This window comes from Haemorhous mexicanus, chromosome Z (genome assembly GCF_027477595.1).
Source record: "Haemorhous mexicanus isolate bHaeMex1 chromosome Z, bHaeMex1.pri, whole genome shotgun sequence".
Classification (NCBI taxonomy): Eukaryota; Metazoa; Chordata; class Aves; order Passeriformes; family Fringillidae; genus Haemorhous; species Haemorhous mexicanus.
Window position 1 is genome coordinate 19,178,091 of NC_082381.1, and position 23,027 is coordinate 19,201,117.

The 23,027-nt window shown below is 37.0% G+C and overlaps 1 protein-coding gene across 3 annotated transcripts in view; it reads left to right on the plus strand.

Annotated features, from left to right (window-relative positions):
* Positions 1–22,110, plus strand: part of FER (FER tyrosine kinase) — a 158,672-nt gene extending 136,562 nt beyond the window's left edge. For all 3 annotated transcript variants that reach the window (XM_059837047.1, XM_059837049.1, XM_059837048.1), the window contains 3 exons: positions 6,747–6,901; positions 10,607–10,729; positions 14,238–22,110. In XM_059837047.1, the coding sequence (XP_059693030.1) occupies positions 6,747–6,901; positions 10,607–10,729; positions 14,238–14,380 (421 nt within the window). In that variant the 3' untranslated portion in view covers positions 14,381–22,110. The remainder of the gene's footprint in view (positions 1–6,746; positions 6,902–10,606; positions 10,730–14,237) is intronic.
* The last annotated feature ends 917 nt before the right edge of the window (positions 22,111–23,027 follow it).

A 23,027-nucleotide genomic window follows, 5' to 3' on the forward strand; every position in this document is an offset into this window, starting at 1 on the left:
TCAGGATCTCTAGCTGCTCAGAGTGATCCGGAGATACATTATAGAAAGTCTCTTTTCCCAGCCTGGCACTTGAAGAAGGAGTCAGAGCTCTTCAGCTCTCAGTCTCGAGGTTGTTTATTGTATCTTATCTATAAAATTCTTTCTCCTGTCCAGCCGAGCTCCGCTCAGCAGGACAGTCAGAGGCACTCTGCCTGCCCCCAGGGCAGTGTAATCTTTTTATACTAAAAACTACGTGTACAATATTTGCAATTACTTTCCAGTACCTATCATCTATGTTAGACAGTGAGCTTCTATTCTAACCCAATCTAAAAGTGCCAACATCACCCAGAAGATGGAGGCCAAGAAGAAGAAGGAGAAAGGCCCCTGGACATGCCCAGATTCCTCCATCTTGCCCCCTGAACCCCCATTCTAAAAACCCCAAAAATCTATTTTTCACTTTGTGATAAATTCACTATCATTCTACTTAAACTTTTGTAGCTTGTAATTCTTCATCCAAGGTTAGTAATTGTTTTTTCTAAGGGCTAAATCAAAGGCACACAGGTCTTGGGTTCTGTGCCAAGGTCTCTGAGCCCCCTGGGCAGGGTCTCGAGTCCTCCAGGGCAGCCAGAGGAATTTCCTGGGTTCCATCATGTCCTTATGTCCTGTAATGTCTCTCTTGAAATCCAAGAGCTTACAAATGGTTCCATGGAACCTAGCAGAGGTGTTATTCCTATGTCTGTCCTGTCATTACAGATTTCTAGAAGGTATATTTCATTTTCCAGTCACTCCAATATTGTAAGATCTCCATGAAGTTGCCTATCTTCCTCTCTGATGACTGTCCAGACCCTTAGTTTTTCACTAAAATGGGCACACAAAAGAAATTGGATTGCAAATCTTTGTTTCAAGATATGGTACAAGGGGAAGAAAAAAAAAAAAGAATTGGACATTTTGTTCAGCATATTACATATAATCAGCAGTGCACAGGAAAAATTGGTTATAAAAATCTGCAACGATATCAATGCATAGAGGACTGCTATAGACCAAAATGACTGTGATGCCATTTTCATCAAAATAACTGTGCAGAAGAATACAGGCAATAACTATTAAGTTCTAAAACAGTTGAGAAACAATGCAGATAAAAACCATTTAGATGCTGCTGATAGGAATGTTTCTGTTCTGAGAGCAGGCATTGTGAAGACAACCTCAGAAATAGGAAAAAGCAGGGAGGAATAGATGATGCAGCAATTTATTGCTTCATTTCCATCTTCATAGTCTACTGCTTTGATTCTCCTCAGAATGTGTTCATTGTCTACTATTCCCTTTTTTATCTTTCTTAAAATTGCTGGTACAGAAAACTTGCCCTGCTAGGAAAATGGGGGGCACACAGTAGCCTACCAAAATAAAACTCAAGGATAAAAGTTTCCTAATGTGTCAGTAAATCTGTACAGTCCCTTGAGTTATATCTGGATGCCACACAGTAAATAAGTTGACAGTTGTATTCAGCTACTGAATACAATTTGTTGTGGGTTGTTTTGTTACTTTTCCTCCTTTGAGTTCCTTTTGCAAAATTTTGAAGTCCTTCGCTGAAGTGCGAAGTGCTTTATAAAGAGTAATGGAAGGTCACCAACGTTGTGAGGTGGGTAAAGTTACTTATTTTTATAGTTGAGAGGAACTGAGCAATATCCAAAACTGGTTGGCAAACAGAGTACCTGACATTATTGAGAAATCACTACTGTATCCACCATATCCAGCTTGGAGTTTCTCTAGTTTGCTAGCACCGTTCATCTGTGAAGATGAAGATGGACATGCATTATATATGAGGAGCTGAGAGCAGTTATTAGCATTGTAGTTAATATGGCTCCAATGTTTTCATAATAACTAAAATAATGTAAAGAAATAATTAAATCAAAGTTAAAAGGGAGAATAAACCACAGAATTCATTAAATTATTTTCTTATAACCCTCTAATGTTTTCCCAGTCTGTTACTAAGCAGGTGTTATTTGTTGTACCCTCAACATACAGCAAAATTAGCATACGCATATCAAAAAAGTTCTGAAATAGATTTAGGCACTATTGTATTTTGATTTAGACGTTATTGGAAATTACATCAGGTGTATGAAGGTGAGGTGGTATCTTACATTTCACAAAAAACTCAGCAATTTATCTTGTAGTTTCACTTCCCACCCCTTTTTTTGTGTTTAGGAGATAGATTATTTTCATTGAATTTAATGTGCAGAGGAGATAAACCGATCCTGTTCACTAATTAATTACTTGCTTTTATCACCTTAGAGTATTTTAGCTGCACGATCCAGGGACGGAATATAACATGGCTAATTAGTTCAGTGAGGAAGTCTGTGCTGCTGGTTTAGTAATGAGGAGTTTGCTCTCTAGTTTTGATTTGCTTTAACTCATGGAAATCCATTGCAATGCTAGGGAGTACTTTCTCTGCAGATCCTGTGGGATGTGGAGGGGAAGGGGGGAGGGAGTGTAAGAATGTCCTTAGAGAAAGCTTTAGTAGGTTTATGTCTTTACTGACAGATGTGAATCCAGGTGGTAACAGCTCCCAGCACAGTGAAATTGCCTCTACTTCCTCCTTGAACTGGCTGTTGAATTTTTAGCCAAAGTCCTATGACCTCTCTCTTACAGTTTCAGCAGATTTGACCCGTATTTGAAATCCCTAGGAGATATCCTGTTTGTACTTACAGGAGCTGCAGAGCAGTGCTTAAAAACGAGATTTCCAAATTATATGCTAGTTTTAACTTGATAGTAGCTGGGGAGAAGAAACTTTGTTTCTAGCAGTACTAGGAACTTATATAATCTTGGTATTAAATAGTGAGAGTCAGCTTCTCTTTTACTGGAACTTACTCTGTAGCAGCTCAATGTAATGTGTGCCCAATTTGTAGAACTTTCACGCTCTAAATAAAGGATATTTTCTTGATTTCTGTGTTGAAGATAAATACTGATTTTATGAAATTACTGCTTTAAGTAGCAAGTGCTTCATGAGAAAAAAAAAATCCCTGACAGAGACACCTAATTTCATGGAATTATCTCTGTATTTCTTCAGGATACTGGCTTTAGAGGACATTAGGGAGAACAAAGAGAAAGCAAATAGAACCCACTGGTTTTTCAGGGGAAAGAAGACAAAAAGACTGTACTTGATTTTCGTGCAGTTTTTTGTTTGCGAGGCTGGTGTGCAGGGGTTTTGTTGTCGTTGTTTTTTGGGGATTTGTTGTTTACTTGTTTGATTTGGTTTGGTTTTTTTAATGTTCATCTAGAAAGATGCATGATTTGCTATAAATACTTAACACTGATGAAAATTTTAATGTTGACTTCACATAGTTAATTTTGGTCATCAGACCTCTGTATTTATATTTTCATGTTTCCCCTAACTCATGTTGTTTATTTTACATGTAGAATGATATGGAACGTTAAGAAGTAAACAGTCTTTATAAACCCCTTAAAATTGTTATACTAGAACTCCTATCTGTAGAAAATAGAAATTAATTATAATTATGGAAACTGGAATAAAATTGATTTAATAATTTATTATTTTAAAGTAATGGGAGTAATAGTTGCTGATGCCATTTTTTTTCCAGATTCTGGCTATGCATTCTGTAATATATCATGTTGATCAAAAGCATCTTCTGTGTTTTCCTCTTATGTCTAGACTGAAAAATAACATCCTTTTAAAGGAAGCTGTCAGATGCAATGAAGAACAGTAAAGAATTTATTTGAAAAATACTGAAAAATCTTAACCAAACCCTCAGAATAATAGTAAAAAAAAACCCAAAAAGCTGAGGTACCCATAGCTTTCAGTGTAATTGTTTAAAAAAATGTTTGTAGGCATGCAAATGCATGTAAAAATTCTCTGTAAAATTAAGCAACAAATCAGTGAGGATATGAAACAGATTTAAAAAGACAGTAGAAATACTAACAAGATAATATAACTTTGTGCCATTTATATGCCTGAGAAATGAAATTATCGCATCTAAAGTATTTTCTAAGTAAGTGACAGAGAGAGCATATCATACACGGGACGATAGAAGAAAGTGAATTTTCTTATGTCAGAAGTAAATATATGAAGTGCTCACAAGACTTGATTAACAGAAATTAAGTATTGGAAGTAATACAGAGTATTATAGCATAAAAATGGGAGAGTTTTAGCTAAAAGCAGAAAAAAGTATTAATACTGTGAGACTCAAAATATGCAAACATTTAATTTGTTCTTTGTGGTGTTAATTTGCATATATCCTGAACAGAATGTCACAGTCTTTACAAACTTCCATGAATGCCAGTTTATTTTCATGGAAGTGTTTTAGTCAATTTTCAGTGGGGATGAAGAGCTTTTTCTCTAGTTGATTCTGAATTAAAAAGAAAACTCATATATTCTATATACAAAACTGATGAAAATTATGCAAATGGAGTGTAGTCTTTGTTTATAAGCACCATACTGTGCATATTATTTACGATCCACTTTCCCAAATAATCAGACTTATGCATGAGGAATAAACCTAAGTCAGCTCAGTAGATAGATTTTTCTTAACTTGACTCAATATTTTTAAATGCTAGGTCGTACTTCAGGTAGGGGAATGACTGTGCTTTCAATTAACTGTAAATTTTCTTTGAGATACAACCTCATTACTTTTTCCACTCCTTATGTGCATCAGTTGGAAAATCTACACTGTATTGAGTAACATGATAAAAAAACTAATTACTGAAGCATGATTGAAAGCTAAGTCATAAATTCTTGAAGTTTCACGGTGATACTTTTTACACACTTAGTATAAACAGTAACAATTTGATTTTGTTTTGCGCTAGGTTGCTTTAACCAATGTAGCTGTATGTAACAATACCACGTGCTAATATCAAGCTATGTAACACAGTGCACACTGAGCTGTTTTATGCATTTGTGCGCATCTTCAGCTGGTGCCTGTGAGTTCAGATTTGTTTTTTAATGGTCCATTGTCTCAAACCAAACTAATAACTTTGTTTATATCACTCAAGCTCTAGAGCTATTAATGTTCTTAGTGGCAGAAAAGCTGTGTGAATCAAATACATTAAAATTCTTTAACCAAGTTATGATATTTAGGGTCATACCTGGGCTCTGTCTACATGTTGAATAACATAGCCCAGTATCAAGATGGATGAGCTGATTAAAGTGGATGTATGAGCTTCAGCATCCTTAAATATGGCTCAAGACTTTTAGTTTGGGTTAAATGTAGTTCAGGCTTTTGTCATTACTGTCGCTGTTTGCCACTGGTTCAGACCTTTCTGCATTAGCTGTAGAAGCAAATTCCATAGAAAGAAAATTCTGTAGCTAGAGAAACAGATTTTGTGCACATCATGAGCAGAATTCTAAGTTAGTTTTTTCCAAGTGCAATGTAGTTTGCATGCACAAAATTCATCCTTCAAAAACCAATGAAGGTGCATTAAGTGCTCAGGGGATTCGCTTCATAACTGTGTTACAGGTCCAATTCAAAACATCAAAATTAATGTAGTTTTTCTGGAATTTTCATGTAGGCCATTTGTGAGCATATTAGCTATTTAGGTAAGCAAAACCACAGTAAGTTTAGTTTAAAAATATTTTGACCATGATATTTGTAATAGTATGGAATTAATCCTCTTGCTTGACATGTCTCTCCCTTTTTATTACATTACAGTGGGAGTAATAATATATATTTTATTATGTTGTATTTTAATAAACTGTGAAACACTGAAATTTAGTATACATATGGTATGTTTATAATATATTGTTAGCTTGTAGAGAAGTAGGTCTTTTATCAGGTATTACTGCATGTCTTCTCATCTAAAAAAATAAGCAAATTTGAGGTGAAGGGAGGGTGTTGACTTTCTGAGCTTCCCATCCATCACTGAGCCAAAACTTCTTTTCTATGCTGAGTGGCTTTTAACTTTTGATAGAAACCCTAATGGTCACAGTGAAGATGGAGCTGTTTTTCAGGTTTCTCACTGAAACACTTTCTGAACACATTTCAGGATGTTTCTTCAAATTCTGTTTCGTTTTACATAGGATCCAATTCATTAATCTGGAATTTATTTTTATGGAGGAATAAATGGAGGGCAGTTGTGGTGGGTTAACTTTGCATGGCTGCCAGACACCCACACAGATGCTTTCTCACTCCCCATCCTCAACAGGACAGGGAAGTAAATAAGACAGAAAAACTTGGTGGTCAAGGTAAAGGCAAGGAAATCACCTACCAATTACCGTCATAGCAAAACAGACTGAACTTAGGTAACATGAATTTAATGTATTGCAAATAAAAATAGAGTTGGATGGTGAGAAATAAAATACAAAAACTGAAATACTTTTTCCCCTTCCCTTCTTCTGAGGCACTTCCTTCATTCTGAAATTCTTCACCTCCTCCTCTGAGGGGTGGGTGAGGAATGGAGGTTCTGAACTGTCCATAACAGCTCCTGTCCTTCAGCCTCTCTCTCCTTCCCTGCTCCAGTGTGGCTCCTCTCTGTGGACTGCAGGAGATTCTCTCATCTCCTCCCCTCACTTTTTCATAGGATTATTTCTGACTTTTTCTCCCCCGCTTCCCTCATTTCTGTTTCCTCACAACTGCTGTGAGGTGTTTTTTAGTCTTTTGTAAATAAGCCTCTCAGAGGCACAACCGTCTTGGCTGAGGGGCTCAGTCAGTTTAAATGACTTCCAAATACTTTCAGACCTATAAAAATATGTTGTGGTGGTTTTTTTTGTTTGTTTTTTTTTTTTTTTTTTTTTTTTAATTTTTCCTTTTCTAATTTAGAGACCTGGCTGCAAGAAACTGCTTGGTAGGTGAAAGCAACATCTTGAAAATAAGTGATTTTGGGATGTCCCGGCAAGAGGACGATGGCGTGTACTCCTCATCAGGCCTAAAACAGATTCCAATCAAGTGGACTGCTCCAGAAGCTCTGAACTATGGTAAGAACATTACTGGATTTTCTTGGGAAAAAAAAAAATAACATCCAAAGTACAGTAAAGAGCACCAGAGCTGCAATATTCGAGTGTATATACATACAATTCTTTCCCCCCTGTTCAAATTAATCATGTTTAAAATAATTTTAATATTTCAGTCTGATTTAAAATGCAGTTTTGCCACTGAAAAACAATAGGGCAGCAACATCAGAATTGCTATTATGCAGCAATAGCAGAGTGCTTTGGTTCTGTTGCTGACTCATTCTTGTAGACAGCCTCGTCAGTCGTCTAAATTATGATCGTTAGCAAATGAATGGCAAGTTCTGCATATTTATGGTCCCTCATTGAAAACAGTAGAAAATGTTAATGTACTAGAACGCTGTGTTAGATAATTCATTGCATTGGTGAAAAATACAGTCATTGTTTTATTTTGGGAGGTTTTTTAACTGCAGTTTTTCTTTACCTGTGATTTTGTGTATCACTAGGTTTTTGTATCGGGGATAAAAATTCATTATTTATTACTGAGGGAAGTGGCCCACACTACATGGGTAATAGTTCCAGAGCAGAAACAGAAGCTGCTGCCCTTAGCTTTCTTTGCTTATATGAAACTATAAAAATAAGTTCTTCTAGGTAAAGTGGGCTATGGAGAAGCAGCACATTTAATAAATGATGGCATGTTTTGAATGTACTTCTCTAAACCAGTTCTTTATTTGAGTACACATAATAAAATATTTTTGAATTCTTCATTTGAAGTGTCTATAAATATTTCTGCCATCTCTTAAACTTAGCCTTTTTTTGGGAATCATGCATTGGAAATCATAAGTTTATGAATTATGATTGATAGCAGAATGCTTCCTCTCATTAGCACTTTTGCAGCAGTTAATGACATACCACAGTAATGCAGGTCTTCCCTTTAAAAGGCTGACAGTAAATTCAGTTTCGTAATTGATCCTGTATTGCCAGTTATTCTAAGAGGTGTTAGTGTTGCCAACATTCACTGGCAAATGCTTTGCTCTTTTGGATGTTTGGTCCACTATAAAAGGTGTTTTGGGTTTTTATTTTTGTTATTTTGGAAATACATACAGTGGTTTTGATGTATTATGAAAACCTATCCTAATAACCATGTATGGTCCAGTTGAGTACATTTAGCAGGAAACAGGCTCTTGTGACAGCACCTTCACTTTGTACTGCTGAGTCTGTTTTTTTCTGCATAGTACAGGAGAAGAGGGGATTGTTGATTAACATCAACTTACTTTGTGTTTCCTAAAGCACATACGTATTCCAGCAGCTATAAGTAATTTTCTGTAATGTTTGGGAAATAAGCACTCTCAAACATGTTATGTTCAGCAGTCAATAGGCAACTTTCAAAATGTCTTGAAGTATTTCTGTGTGTTTTTTGAAGGATAATTTTTTCCACTCCGTTGAAAGATATTAATTAAACTTATTGGATTATGTTTTATTGTTGTCTATTCTAATAATAAGGTTGTAAAAATTGCATTGTGTAGGTAATATTGGAGATTTTTAAGATATCAAAATGAAATAAAACTAAATCTGCAGTATTTCAAAACTAGTTGGCAACCACTGGCCAGGTCAGTCCTGAATATGAAAATTCAAAGGTTGGAGGAAAATGAGAAATAGGTTTATTTGGCCATTACATGAATGCTGATGTGGTTAAGAAGCTGCAAAAAAGCTATTTTTTACATCTTTTCTGAAGTTACTGTATATGACAAATTAAAAGTGGTCACTGAAGTATGTTAATTTAAGAAAAAACACAAGTTGTGAAGGCTAAAAACCAGGCTAGAGCAAATGTTGTGGTTCTGACAAAAATTGTATCAGAAGTCAGAGGCAAAATTCAGATACCTCTGGAGTTTTTGAGAAATGGAAGCTTTGGTTCTGGGGGTGCTGTTCAGAGCCGTTCCACACTGTTATTGGGAAGGCAAACCCCATCACTCCAAACATCTCCCCTTTCCTTCTTCTTCCCCCCACTTTATACACAGAGCCTGATGTCACATGGTCTGGAATATCCCTTTGGTCCGCTTGGGGTCACCTGTCCTGGCTGTGTTCCCTCCCAAGGACCTCCAGCTTCCTCACCAGTCTGGCAGTGTGAAAAGCAGGGAAGGCTTTGGCTCTGCAATCAAAGCAATAGCAAAACCATCTCTGAATTATCAACCCTGGGTTCAGCACAAATCCAAAACAGAGCCATGTACCTGCCACTGTGAATAGAATTAATTCTAGCCCACCAAAATTAGTAAATATTTAGGATGATTATGGGGTAATTTTGCTCTCTGATCTTTGAAAATTAAAATACATTTAATATCTATGTTTTCTCCCTACAATATTATGAGTTATTTGCAATGTTAATAGTAGCATGGGGAGGACTTGGAGTTTTTTTTCTAAAGAGATCTTTTTTTCACCTCAGATAATGTAATATCATAAAATATAATTAACTGTACAGAACTTCTACTTTCTGTAAAAAAAAAAAAAAAACAGCTAATCACTTATCTTGTATTTGCCGAATGCTTTCAGTGAAAAGTGTTAAATTACTGGATGCCCAGCTGTGGAAAGTTGATACACAGACAAGAAAACTAATCTTACTCCAAAAAGCATAGTGAATATCCATAATTGCCAACTGTGAGGCCCACAAGCTAACATAGCACAGCTGGAAGTGATATTTAGTCTAAGAGTAAACTGAGATTTCTGACGTCAGAACAGTTGTCACTGTCATCAACTGTCACTATAATTTACATGTATTTTGCTTTTTTTCCTAGTCAGAAGTGGCTTAGTTTGGCTTGTTTGATGATTAGAGATAAACAAAAAATACATTCACAAGTGTTGTTTTTAGGAATAAAGATATGTAAATACAAAGTAATAGTATGCAACAAAGAAGAACAGTCATGAAAAATGTTGAAAGTGATGTTGAAAATGGATTTTTAAGATAAAATTTTCACTGATTCTGCTGCAAAAGCCTAAAAGTCTTAATTTTCTAATGTGAATCCATCAGGGACAATGGAAATATCTGCTCCAGAAGGTCTCACTGTAACAGAAAGCTGTAATTCCACAAAGAGGCTTGGAATTCAGTTGTCTATGAATTATCTATTTTGCTATATCTGAAGCATAACTGGAGGCAATTGAACCAGCAGGCCTGATTTTTTTTTTTTTTCTTAAACTGATTGGGTATGTGAGTTTTGCAGCATCCAGCCTTACTTTGATTTTCAGAGATCACTTTCTCAAAGCATGAGTACCAGGCCTTCTTCACACTTAGAAACTGTGTTGGTGGTAGCTCCTCTCAGAATAAACACTGCCATGCTGAAATGGAGAACTGGAAAAGGTAATTTTTTAAAGAATATTTGGAATTGAAAGCAGTTGTAAGTGAATAGGAAAACTCTGACTTTTTTTTGTCCTTTTATATTAAAAGAAAAATATTTTTGTACATTAAGAAGGAAAGAAATTCTTAACTTGCTTGACAGACTGGAGTGGTCTGTGTATAACTGTAGAACTTAAGGTTAGCTTATGTTACTCCAAAGTATTAGCTTTAAGATAATTTGTTCATTCTTTGAAATACTGTAGAATGTTTTATTAGTAGCTACAGCTTTGTTTTGCCTGAAGATTGCCAGTGTAACACTTTAACCTTTAGAGGAAATTTGGGCCATAGTTATCTGAGATGCCAATTTCTCTGCATGTTAAGTTGAAGGTTTGCTTTCCTTTTCTTAGGGAGATACACATCTGAGAGTGATGTGTGGAGCTTTGGAATCCTTTTGTGGGAGACCTTCAGTTTAGGAGTATGCCCATACCCTGGAATGACCAACCAACAAGCAAGAGAGCAAGTTGAGAAAGGTAATTATTCCCAGGGAGTGAAAGAAATGCTGGATAAATGGTAAAGATTCAGTGTAAAATAGCCAAGAAATAACATACAAGTTTTGTAGCAACTTTAGCAAAAACAATATGAGGTTTGCTAAACTGCTAAATCTAGCTCTCTGGGAGGAGTAGGGTGATATATATAGGCCTTTTGAAAAAAAATTAATACACTGACCAGTAACTTAAAGGTTGGAAGACTTACAGCATGCTGACTTTCATTATTGCAGAACTAACAGGTGAGATGAAAAGGAGGGATTTACTGCTGTGCCTAGCAGAAGCTTGAACAGAATGAATTATTTAAGATTATGCTAATGCAGGTATAAATATTCTAAACTGTCAGAAAAAAATCTCTATTATTCCATCTTCTTTATTAAATCATTTCACAGAAAGATTTAGCAATTATGGTGGAGAATGGTAATCTAGTCGAGCATTGCAAGCTGCAATTCTTTTTTACAAAATAATCAAAAGGTTAAAATAGCAAATAACTGTGAGTAGGAGTTGAGGATTTTGATTTATTTTCATTGTCTTTAGTGGCATTTCAGAACTGTTCCTTCCCTACATAGTACTACTGTATAATTTATGAATATGTTCTAGGTTAGTAAAACTTACAAATTATTTAAAACAAAACAAACAGCAAACAAACAAAAAAACTCTGGTTTGCTGATTTACACACTTTGTCAATGTTTGTTATAGTTTTATAAGCACTGTAGGTGACAATAAAGGCAAATCAAATCCTGGAGCCTAAGACATAATTTGTTTGAACTTACATGCATTCATCCAGTACTTAGAGCAGATGCATGCAGTACAAAAAAAGCAAAAATATTTCTCAGATTTGTGTGTTTTAAGAGGTCAGTGTCATGGCACTATTCTTTAGAAAGGGAGATGCAGAGACCTGTGCAGTGAGCCTGGAGTCACAGAGCTGCATTTAGCTGTAGAGCCCAATGCACATCACTGTGCACTGCCTGCCATTTGCTCAGAGCTACATATGGTGAACAATTTGTGGAGTCACAGACTCAAAGAATGGCTGAGGTGTGCAGGGAGCTCTAAATGTCGTCTGGTCCAACCACCCAGCTCAGCAGGATCACATCTAGATGGCTTTTGCATATCTCTATGAATGAAGATGCCGCCACGTCTTTGGACAATCTCTGCTCACTCACCCTCACAGGGAAAAAAGTGTTTCCTGAAGCTCAGGAGGAATTTCCAATGTTTCAGTGTGTGCTGATCACCTCCATGTCCTGTCACAGAGCACGGAAATAGCCTGGACCCGTCTTCTCTGCACCCTCCCTGCTGGTGTTTATAGACATTGCTGAGATCCCCTGAGCCTTCTCCTCTTCTGGATAAGCTATTCCAGCTCACTCAGCATTTCCTCATAGGAGAGAGAGATGTTTCAGTGCCTCCATCACCTTGGTGGTCCTTCCTGAGACTCTCTACATTGTGCCTGTGTCTGTCTTGTACTGGGGCACTTCACCCAGCACTCCAGATGTGGCCTCAGCCGGTACTGAACAGATTGGGCAGATGATTTCCTGACAAACGGGGCATTCCCAGCCCGTGCTGGTGCCTGGGGCTGTTCCCAGCTGCAGGACTTGGTTCTTCCCATGCTGAACTGCTTGAGGTTCCTGTCAGCCCTTTTCTCCAGCCTGTCCGGTCCCTGTGGACAGCACCACGAGCCCGTGGTGGATCAGCCCCCCTCACGGCTCGGCGCCACCAGCAAGGGCGCCCCATGCTCTGTCACCATCGCTGAGGGGGCGCCTGCCCCCCATCCACAGCCTCAGTGCGACACAGGACTGGACCCTGGAGCTCCACTCAGACTTTGTACCACTCATCACTTCCCTTCAGGGCTCACTGTTAAGCCTCAGTTTTCAATCCTCCTCCCTGTCTTGTCATCTAGACCATAAAAGTGTCTTTCTGGGGAGAAACTTCTTCACTGTAAAAACAGTGAAATCCCTTCATGTATCAGGCCAGTCATCTCATTGAAGAAGTTTTCACATTGGTTAAGCATGACTTGCTCTTTGTGAATCCATGCTGATTTTCTGCATGCTTACTCCTGATGACTTCCTTGTACTGTCTGGAAATTGCTTCCAGCATTAGTTGCTCCATCACCTTTTGGGATCAAAGTGATGCTGACCAGCCTGCAGTTCCTTGGGTGCTCTGACTTGAAGATAGGAGTGACATTTGCTTTACTTCTGTCTTCAGGCACTCCTCCCTGTATTTGAAGAGATGTATGAAAGATGATTGGGAATGGTGTGGCAGTGACATCAGGCCATTCTCTCAGCACTCACGGGTGCATCAGAGCCCCTGGACTTAACTAAGTCTGGTGTGCTTAAGTATTCTCTGACCAGGTCCTCTTCCACCAAGGGTACATCATCCTTGTTCCAGCCTTTCTCACTGCTCCCTGGAGCTTGGGATTCAGCCTCTCTTGCTAGTAGAGGCTGAGATGAAGAAAGTGTTCAGTACCTCAGCTTGTCGCTGTCCTGTGTTGCTGAACTGCTCAGTGCCTCATTCAGCAGTGGGCACACATTTTTTCAAGCCTTTTGTCCCCTGCATAGTTAGAGAAGCCCTGCCTGTTGTCTTTGACATGCCTGGCCAGATTCAAGCCCTGCTGGGCTTTGTCTTTCTTAACTTCATCCCTGGAGGCTCAGACAGTGTTATGGTATTCCTCCCGTTATCTGATTTTGTGTTTGATTTTGTCCAGGAGCTCCTTTTCCATACCTATAATCATCCTAGCATTTTTCCCAAATTCCTGCTCATTGAGAAATTGTCTTCACTGCTGTGAGTACACCTCTGTGGTCCAGGCTATTGATCATATGCCTGAATAGCCACTTCCCTGTGGCTTTTGAATGATTAGCTGCTAATTTACTTAACTGATTGTCCATTCTCCTCCTCATTGTCAAGTCAGAGAACTCCTTGGCTGTTGGCAGCAGAGAGGTGTGGAAGCCACTGCCTAGCTAAGCAAACCAGAAGGGAAAGAGATTTGAGATAAGATGGAAAGATACGAAAGTTAAGAAAACAGAGGGAGGAAAAATTAATTACTAAAGTGCAGATGGGGAAGAACTTCCTTAAGGAGACAAAAAAGGGAAGAAATGTGAGAATAAAATGGATACATCTTTAAAAAGAGCAAATAAATTTACTCACATCTTCATTTTTATTGTCAGTTTCCTCACTGCAGGGAAGTATGGAAATACAACTGAAAAGCAGAGGGTAGCTACTTCCTAAGATAGAGGAAATAAATCTGTGTGAGTTGCTGCTGTTAGGGATGAGCAGCAAACTGGCAGTTCAGCATGTCCAACTTAAATGTCACTGGTACCTGAGCTTTAATTAGTTTCATAATTATCTCTCATGTATAGGATATGTACTGAAGGTGTTCCTCATATTGCCTTGAAGGTCTTATAAGTGAAATGGTCTTGAACTTTGCTCTTATCTTTTTAGATTTGTCAATATGCATCTGTTTTCAATACTGAAAGTTTTCTCCACTTTTTCTGTGTACCAGGCTACCGAATGTCTGCACCACAAAAATGTCCAGAAGAAATATATAAAATAATGCAGAGATGCTGGGACTACAAGCCAGAAAACCGGCCAAAATTCAGTGAGATTCAGAAAGAGCTGTCTTCAATCAAAAAGAAAGTGACATAGTGATGAAGTGCCAAACTCAATGTCTGGGACTTTATTTTCCAGTGAAGTAATTGTTTCCCTCAAACACTATGCATTTATATAGCATTATTTGCAATATTCTTCTAGGATTACTTTGAAATTAACCAGTGTACCATCTTGAATGGTGCCTACACCTGCATTAAAGATATATACTGCGAAGTGCTATATATCCAGTCACAGTAGTACTGTAATTTAGGTTACATGTACATAGGAAAGCACATACTATAAATTTAAGGGACTGTGGCTTTTATCTGTTTTACAGCAAATAACTGCTAGTGACATTTTTCAGAAGTATTCTACTTTAAGCTGTGCTCTCACTCTGCTATCCCTATCCTGTATGTCAGCATATTAATGTGGGGATTGTCATACATGTTGGCCTTAAAACTGAAGACAGTTTTGACAAGTATTTCAACTAGAAGCTTTTTTTAAAAAAAATTTTTCTACATCTGATATTTTTAGGTGATACTTGGTTTTGAGCATGAAGCTCAGTTAGATTCTGGATGCAAACATGCTTACTGAATAGAAAAATCCAGAATTTTTTTGGTAGTTGAAATACTTGTGCATTTATTACCATACAGTAGAAATACTTCTGACTTTTTATGTGATCTACTTAAATAATGCCTTTTTTCTCCTTCAATGCCATCAGAATTCAGTAAGATGTTTCTTTTATGGTGACCTATGTTTATTTTAGGAAAAAAAGACCAATATAAAGTATATTTCTTAGCACAGCCTAAGAAATACTGCAAACTATCTGCCTTCCAAAATATATGTGAAAGTACTAGGCCAAGAAAAAGAGCTTAATTAATGATGACAGCAGATGACAAATTTCATTGATCTTAGAGGCACTGAAGAATACGTTGCTAGATTTGCTTTTGACCCTGATTTTTTCCCTTAAGTTGGTATAAATTCTCAGAATGCAACTGGAGCATGCAAAAGTTTGTTCTGAACAAAAGAACATTTCATGCATAGGGTCCAAAGGAAAATACTACTTCTGTATGGCATGAGGAAGTTGTTCAAACAACCAAAAGGAAAGAAGTATGGTTAAAGCCTCTGACAGGGAACAGCAGAGTAGAAATACTAACGTTCTATTTTTCTTACATTATTGCAATCAAATATCAAAAGACTGGGGATAAACAAGGTTTAAATGCACCAAGAATATAAACCTTGTGTTTGTATATATATATACATATAAATATATATTAAAAAAAAAAAAAAAGCCGGAAAGAATAAAACCTTACTAGATAGAGGAGGGAGGAAGTGCACCATTTGTTACTTTGACTCTGGATCCTCTTTGCAGCTGGAATTGTTTTCTAGGACTCCGAATAGAAATAGGAACAAGTTACTGTATCCCTGTCTGAGTTCCAGCATTAAGGTGCTTAAAATACTTCTAGGAATTTACTAAAATATTCAGATCAAGGGATACTAGTTGCTGCTAATGCAAGTAAGAAACAGGGATTGTAAGTAACACAGCATCTGGAATGTTAATTAGCCTTATATTTTAGTGTTACAGTGGGAATGAGATGTAGTGAAGTCAGTGGCTACATTACATTTTTATTTCTGTTAGGGTGGCTTTTCTATTGTCCACATCATCTTTTGCTCTCTAAGGTATATTTACAGTAGTGCTGAGTGGTGGTTTAGGGCTATGTGTGACCAAAATATGTGTAGTCTAGAAGAATTTGTCTGTTACATAGGAATTAGTGTCCAACTACAACAGTGAATGGTTGTGTGGGAGCACATCACCTGCATTTGAGGTGGTACTGTCAGTATCCAGCTATAAGCAATGGTAAGTGCTTCTTGCATTTTGTTAAGTGATTTTTTTCTTGGAGATAAGGAAGCATTTATATACACATACCCATTAAAATGTAGTGCTTGGAAAACTTGGTGGCATAAATTAAAACTTCATTGTAAGTGTACTGGATATATTTACTTAGTTCTGTACTTCAAGTAGCCCAGAGATATTTTTCAAGAGCAATAGGAATCGTTCTTGTTAGCTTGTATGCTTCTAAGTAGTACACAGAGTCTGTGCCTTAATTTGCTAGTATGCTAATGCAAGTGCAAGTGTACTAAGATCTAAGAAATGTTTCACAACCATTTGGGAAAATCCATCCAACTGCATTTGCTTACAACTGCATCCCTGAAGTCTGCAAGTAAGGATAACAGTGTCAGCGTTCATAGCTTTTCTGGAGAGTTAACATTCTTTTGTTAGAGAGATGGACTGTTTCTTTGCCATATGCCCTCTTGACAGCAAGAAATACTGCTTTATTCAGATAAAATAAAATACTGTTGTATTTGCCATAAATTAACCAGTCACCATCCTGAATCTCACAGAAGGATAAAAATAGTACTATAATATTTTATTATGGAAAAGTTAACCTCCATACATACATATCACACTTCTGTTTTAATTTGAAGTCTTTTTAAAACAGGGGATTTCTACAGCATTAGGAAAATTTGTTACTGTTACTGAAGTAAGCACCAATTTGTTCAAAACTAGTAACACTTTGGGAGAATACCAGTATGGCTTTGTAAGTATAGAATAAATTTCAACACAGGTACATGTCTTTTCAATTATTTGAACTTTTTGTATCATTAATTTAACAGTTTGTGGCAGAATTTGTCATGTCTGACTTGCAATTGTTGAAACTATTCCATTTAGGAAGTGGAATCCAGACCTATAGCTACTGTAGGCTTCTCACAGGAGCATTCACAACCAAGCCTGCCATGCCATGAAGTTTAAAAGAAGCAAAGCTGCAATATCTTCTCTCCATGGCCTTTTGATGACTTTATCTTGTCAAGTTAATCTGACCAGGTTAGCCAGGTCATTTGGCTGTGTACTGTATTTATCATAGAGAACTTAAAAAGAGAATGTACAAAGAAGTTAAGCTTCAGTCTCTTTTGGAAGCATGGATTTCAGGTGAGGTTGTTACAGTGGCATTGTCACAACCAGAGGGACCCCGAGAGAATCCTGAATTATTTAACATTGTTAAACGTAGGAAACTTTAAATAGTGTTATCCTCAGCTTGTAATGTGAGAGGGAATTCAACAGTTTTTCTCTTATTTTCATGTTTTTCCTAGGAATTGCATTCATTATTTTGAGAAAATTGCTTTGACAGCAAAAAGTGCATCCTTAGCTTGTTTTTAGTAGAAAATTAGCGCATATTAGCTTCCAAGTCCAGTCCTCAGTGAAGTCATAAGTTTTTCTAAGCTTCTTTATTTTATGAAAAGTAAAATAGGGAAAAGTATCTTGTCTGGAAACAAACCTTGCTTCAGCAAAGGGTGGTGATGGAGAGTTAGCATCCCACAAAGGCATTATTTTTGAAATGTGCCTTTTCATTAGTTTCTGTGAAAACCAATGAACTAGCTTTTCATTTATCAGCTATGGTTATATTGCATTTCTTCTTAACAAAAATAGGCCCTTTTACAGAATTGTCTAAAACTTTTTTGGAAATTGTTATTGGGAAGTGCATCACCAGAAGGCCATCAGTGAGAAGTGCAGCTCGTAAAGCTCATTCTCACTGACAAGAGAAAACTGGTTAAGGAAATATTAGGTTATTCATACTCAAGTATTTTTTAATTAATGTCTTTGACCACCTGTTATGCTTACTTAAATACAAGCACATCATTAAAATTGACTATGAAGTTGCCTATTTGTTATCTCTTTATAACTATTTTGTTACCCTTTTTGCACCCATTGTTAAGGTAATAAAACAAAAAATAAGAAAAATCTCCAACATTTTTTGAGGTTACAGTGTAACCATGTCTCAGAAGCATTACAAATGTCTCCCCTCCAGTTTTCTCAGATGTGCTGCTGCACAAATATTAACACCAGTGATTAAATACTAGCCCTGTTTCCAGTATTCTTGCTGTCATATCCTCTAAATGTCAGTGCTACTCACAGACTTGAGGGAGTGCAATGTTTGAAGACCTAAGCTGGAGTGTAAATAGTGCCATCAAACATGGTATTCAGCAGTTCTGAGAATAATTGATTGTCACAAATAATAACTCATTATAAAGATTAAATAAAGAGTATGAAGCAGAGTCCACTTTCTGTAACAGCTGTCCTGTTTTGAGGCACTAGAAATATTTGTTTGTGCCAGTGCACTTGGATTTGTAACATTTTTCAGGCTAAGCATAAAATAGTTTGCTATTAAAGGAAGAGTTTGCCAATTAGTTTTTTCTTCTTCTAAAGTGCAAAAGGACTTCAGATATTGTTGGAAGTTTTCTGCCTAGGCAAGTCAGGGAAGAACACCCATGCTACCAATGAAGTTATGCATTTTTTTTCTCTTAGAGTGCTTTTCATGCAGTCCTTCACTTCTAGTAATACAGGACCTCAATTAGTAATTAAAAGGTGCATGGCAAGTACAGGGCAAGTCCAGTATTCCTGAACTTCCAAACAACCATGTGTTTTTAAGAGATCTGGTCAATTTGAAATATCATCTCTATTAAAAATGTTTTATTTCAGTTCCCTTTTGCAGATTTACTGAAAACAAACAAAAAAAGCAGTCCTTAATAACCAGGAACAACTTACTAGGAAAGTGAATCAATCTCAGGAGCCTGTCAAGGTTTTCTAAGATTAATTGTTTCCTGGGGTAGCTTCCCATTACAAACAAATAAAGTTTAAAGGTGGAAAGCTTCAAATTGAAATGGAAGAATCCATTCACATGTCACATTATGAACAGTCAAGTATTACTACCATTTCTTTCCTCGAAGTGGTACTGAATTGTTATTTCCAGCTCCTATATGTGTTGCAGAGTTGCCTTTCAGTATGTTATTAATGCCCAACTTTACATTGCTGAGACTTGAAATTTCAAAGAAGGGAAGATTCTCTCATTGAAAATTCCAGCAAGATCTGCCAACATTTTTGCATCTTTTCACATCCAGTTATTAGAGTAATTGTGTTCTTTATAATAATTACCACATAGAACAGGGCTGGAAGCCCCTGACTTTAAACTTTCAAAGTTTCGACCCTAAAATCTGCCTTGATTTTTCTTCTCTGTCAAATAAGCAAAAGAAATATTTGTTATTCAGCCTTAGTACTACTCTATAAAACAAAGTTTCAGAGATGTATTTGCTCTTCTCACCCAGGAAATGCTACCTCCACCAACAGCCCAAAGTTACCATTATGTCCTCTTCTCTTTGATATAAAATTTCAGATGGAATATATGTCCAGGTATTGAACGTGGGTGTTAACCTAGATATGTTTCATTTTCAGGCAGTTGTATATTATTGGCTATTTCAGAGCACTGTTTTCTCAGGCATCAGCTAGGCAGGACTTGAGTTAGAATTTTCAGGTGGTTTATTTGGGGGTGGGGGTGTGAGCTAAACAACTAATTAGTTCAGTAGCTGCATTGTTGTTTTGCATTTGTTTGAGATAGTAGCTGTGGAAGGCTAGTTCATTGAGAGATCTCAGATCCATATGCCTTCTCCAAACAAAAGCTTCTAGGCATATTTAGAAAAAATGGATAAATAAAACCCTTAAATCTAGTTGACTGAGGTCCTAAATTGAAAACATAGAAGAGCCATGAACTAGATTCCTTCTTCCTCTGTCTCTCAGAGTGGAATGCCTTGTAAATACAACTTAATTGATTCATTGTTTATAGATAAATACAGCTTCCGAACCAGTATGGTAACCTAGGATTCACACTGAGCAGAGAACGTTTGGAAAAAATCTTGAATTGCTACTATTTGGATCTGTCATCTAGTTTTAGAAACACAAATGTTTATAGATACGTACTTGAGTGTTGTGAATACCGTAAGTGACCCAGCCATTGAACCTCTTAATCAGTATAAGGCAGTTAGACTTTTTAAAACAAAAATCAGATCAGTGATTCCCTTTGCATTACAGACATTGAAAGAATGAGGCAAAACTTTCCATTACTAAAAAAAAGATGCACTCTACTCTTTTCAGTCAGCTCAGTCTTTCTCAACATGAAGAATTCCTTCATTGTTACATGCAAGTAATAATGCAAAATTCTTGGATAACTGATACATAAACAATTGACTCTGAGCTGTTGCCTCAATTCTCAAAGAATCTTTCTTCTCTCTGAAGAGGGTTTCAGTAATCTCACACTTCCAGCTGAGCTCTGCTGTAATAATCTTTACTGTTGCATCTCTCAAATATTTCCTAATTCTGAAGGCCATATACCACAGACAGCACCCTTTCACTTATCAAATAAAATTATTCTGGTGACAGAAAAGTCCAAATACACTCCTGCTTTTGTTTAATTCAGAAGTACTTTGGTACTGTTATACTTTGAAACCTAGGGCAGTGTGTTTGTAGGAAAATGGAAGTAACCATGAATCAAGCTGAAGCTTATTGTTCAAATTTTTAATGAAATTGCAGACCCTAACTGTATCACAAATTGTCCACATTATAAGATAGATCAGAGGAACTACATTTGTTATTGTCTGGTTTACAATACAGAACATCCTGCTCCACACAGGGAAAATTAAAGAGCTAAGTATGCTCCTGGACATTTTGCTGCCAGGCCAGATTGGAACAGTATCTTCAAAATCAACAGCAATTACTTAATTCCACCTAAGCCTTATTGTGAACTTCCTTCTTGTTAACAGACCTTTTCAGACAGTGTTAATTTTCATCATTTTGCTTCCAGGAATTTGAATTCACTATGTCATACAACATTTACTTACAGAAATATTTATACAGCCCCACCACTATGAAGTGCTGAGACCTGCAATTCCAGAAGATAAGCATTATTGTTGTGTACAGGGAACTGATCTTGCACTGGGTCTCAGTTGAAACGTCTGTTTACATGTCTGTTTCCAGTGTTAATTGTACCATTACCTGTAAATCACAAGTTAATTTGTTTTTCCACCAAGCTTCCCACCTCATTTTCACTAAAATGCTGAAAACATGTAATAGGAAAAAAACCCATGATACAGGTTCATCACACAGGACACACACAAGGCAGGCAGACTCCTACAGAGGAATACTGAGGAGTGAAAGCCAGCATTAAACACCTGCCTTGTACCTTCTGTAAAAGGACTTGGAATGGGGTTGTAGGACTGCTGATTTTAAAATTGCATGTGTTGCTTTTCCTTTGTGTAACTGTTGGCAGCTGGAGACAGAGCAGGGGTGTTAGGGAAGGAGGGAAATTCACATCACTGGCCTGCCATCACAAGCCAGACTTTTGTCACCAGTAGCCTTGAGTGGACACAGATGCCATTTGCAGATGTCTTTAGGCAACCAGTTCTCAATTTTCTGCCAAAATACACACCAGCAATATCAGGTAAAGCACCTTTTATGCTCTTTGTTGTTTAATATATTTGTGAAACAGATTGATAATACATAACACTGGAAATGGGTCCTTCTTCCCTAAAGTACATGTAAAATAAATTTTAAAATTTAAAAATAGAAACAACATTTGTGAGTTTATCTGGCTTTTAATCAAGTCTGAAAATTATAACTATGTTATACAGTTGCCAGTTGTCGGTCCTTTATAATTTTAAATAGATCTGCATTTTAACTTTATTTATTTGCCAATTTTTTATATACTTTAAAGTTACACTTTAGAACTCAAGCTAACTTTTTATTTTCCTAGGCTGTTATATAAGAGATTTTTAGTCTTCTTGCAAACTGCAGACCTTTTTTGAATAGTCTTTTGTCTTCTCTTTTGGACCACTTACCACTAATGAGTCTGCAGTCCCCATTTCACTGTACTCTTCCAATAAATGTAAAATATTTGTATCAAGCAGTCTCATTTTATTTGATATTTACAAGTTGTGTCTCTTCGTTTGCTTCTGTAATCAAGTGGAAGACCAACTCTAGTAACATTGCTTTTGGGAATAGACACAATTCATAATACTCTGTTTCATGCAGCAGGCAGAGACCCAAATTGATTTGATTTTTTTGGAAATTTCTGGAGATAATTTCTGCATGATCCTCACTCACAGTTTTGCATTACTTTTGTTTGCCTTTTGCATATCAGAAGAAATTTAAGCAAGAAGTAACCTAGAGGACAGAAGGGAAAGGAGTTGAAATGGTCTGAGAACTTTGTTATGAGAACATTATTATGCCTTAAAAAATACAAACTTATGTGTTGAGATCCTGTAGGTTACATAAAGTATGAATACCCCAATATGAAGAACTTCCACTGCCTAATGCTCCCTGGAAATGCACCTTGTTTGAAGATCCAAAACCAGGTAGAAGGATGTGATTTTGGGTCCCTGCACCTTACATGGTGCTGTAAAGCACTCTGCACACTGGCACAGCACTAAATCACACAGTGATTTGCAAGACTTAGTGCCTGACGGAAGAAGGAATTTACAGGATGTAAGGCAATTTACAGCTCTGGTTCCTAAGTGAAACTGAGGTACCTGGGGTTTGTGTCGATTTTTTTTTCTGATTGATTAGAGTTGCTCCCTTTTACAAACCCTTTGAGGTGTTTTTCCCCACCATCTCCCAGTAATCACGAATGGATGATGTGTAAGTTCAAAACTCGACCGCTGAATTTCCCCAGTGTGTGTTGGAACAGAAGACAGCACAGCATGGGATTGCACACGGGTCAGGCACAAGTCTGCTGAGACCAATGTATCAGCAGGATTATTTTAGAAAAAGTTACTGCAGCTATATCTGTTGTGCTCAGTGATGCCTGGCCTCCAGATAATG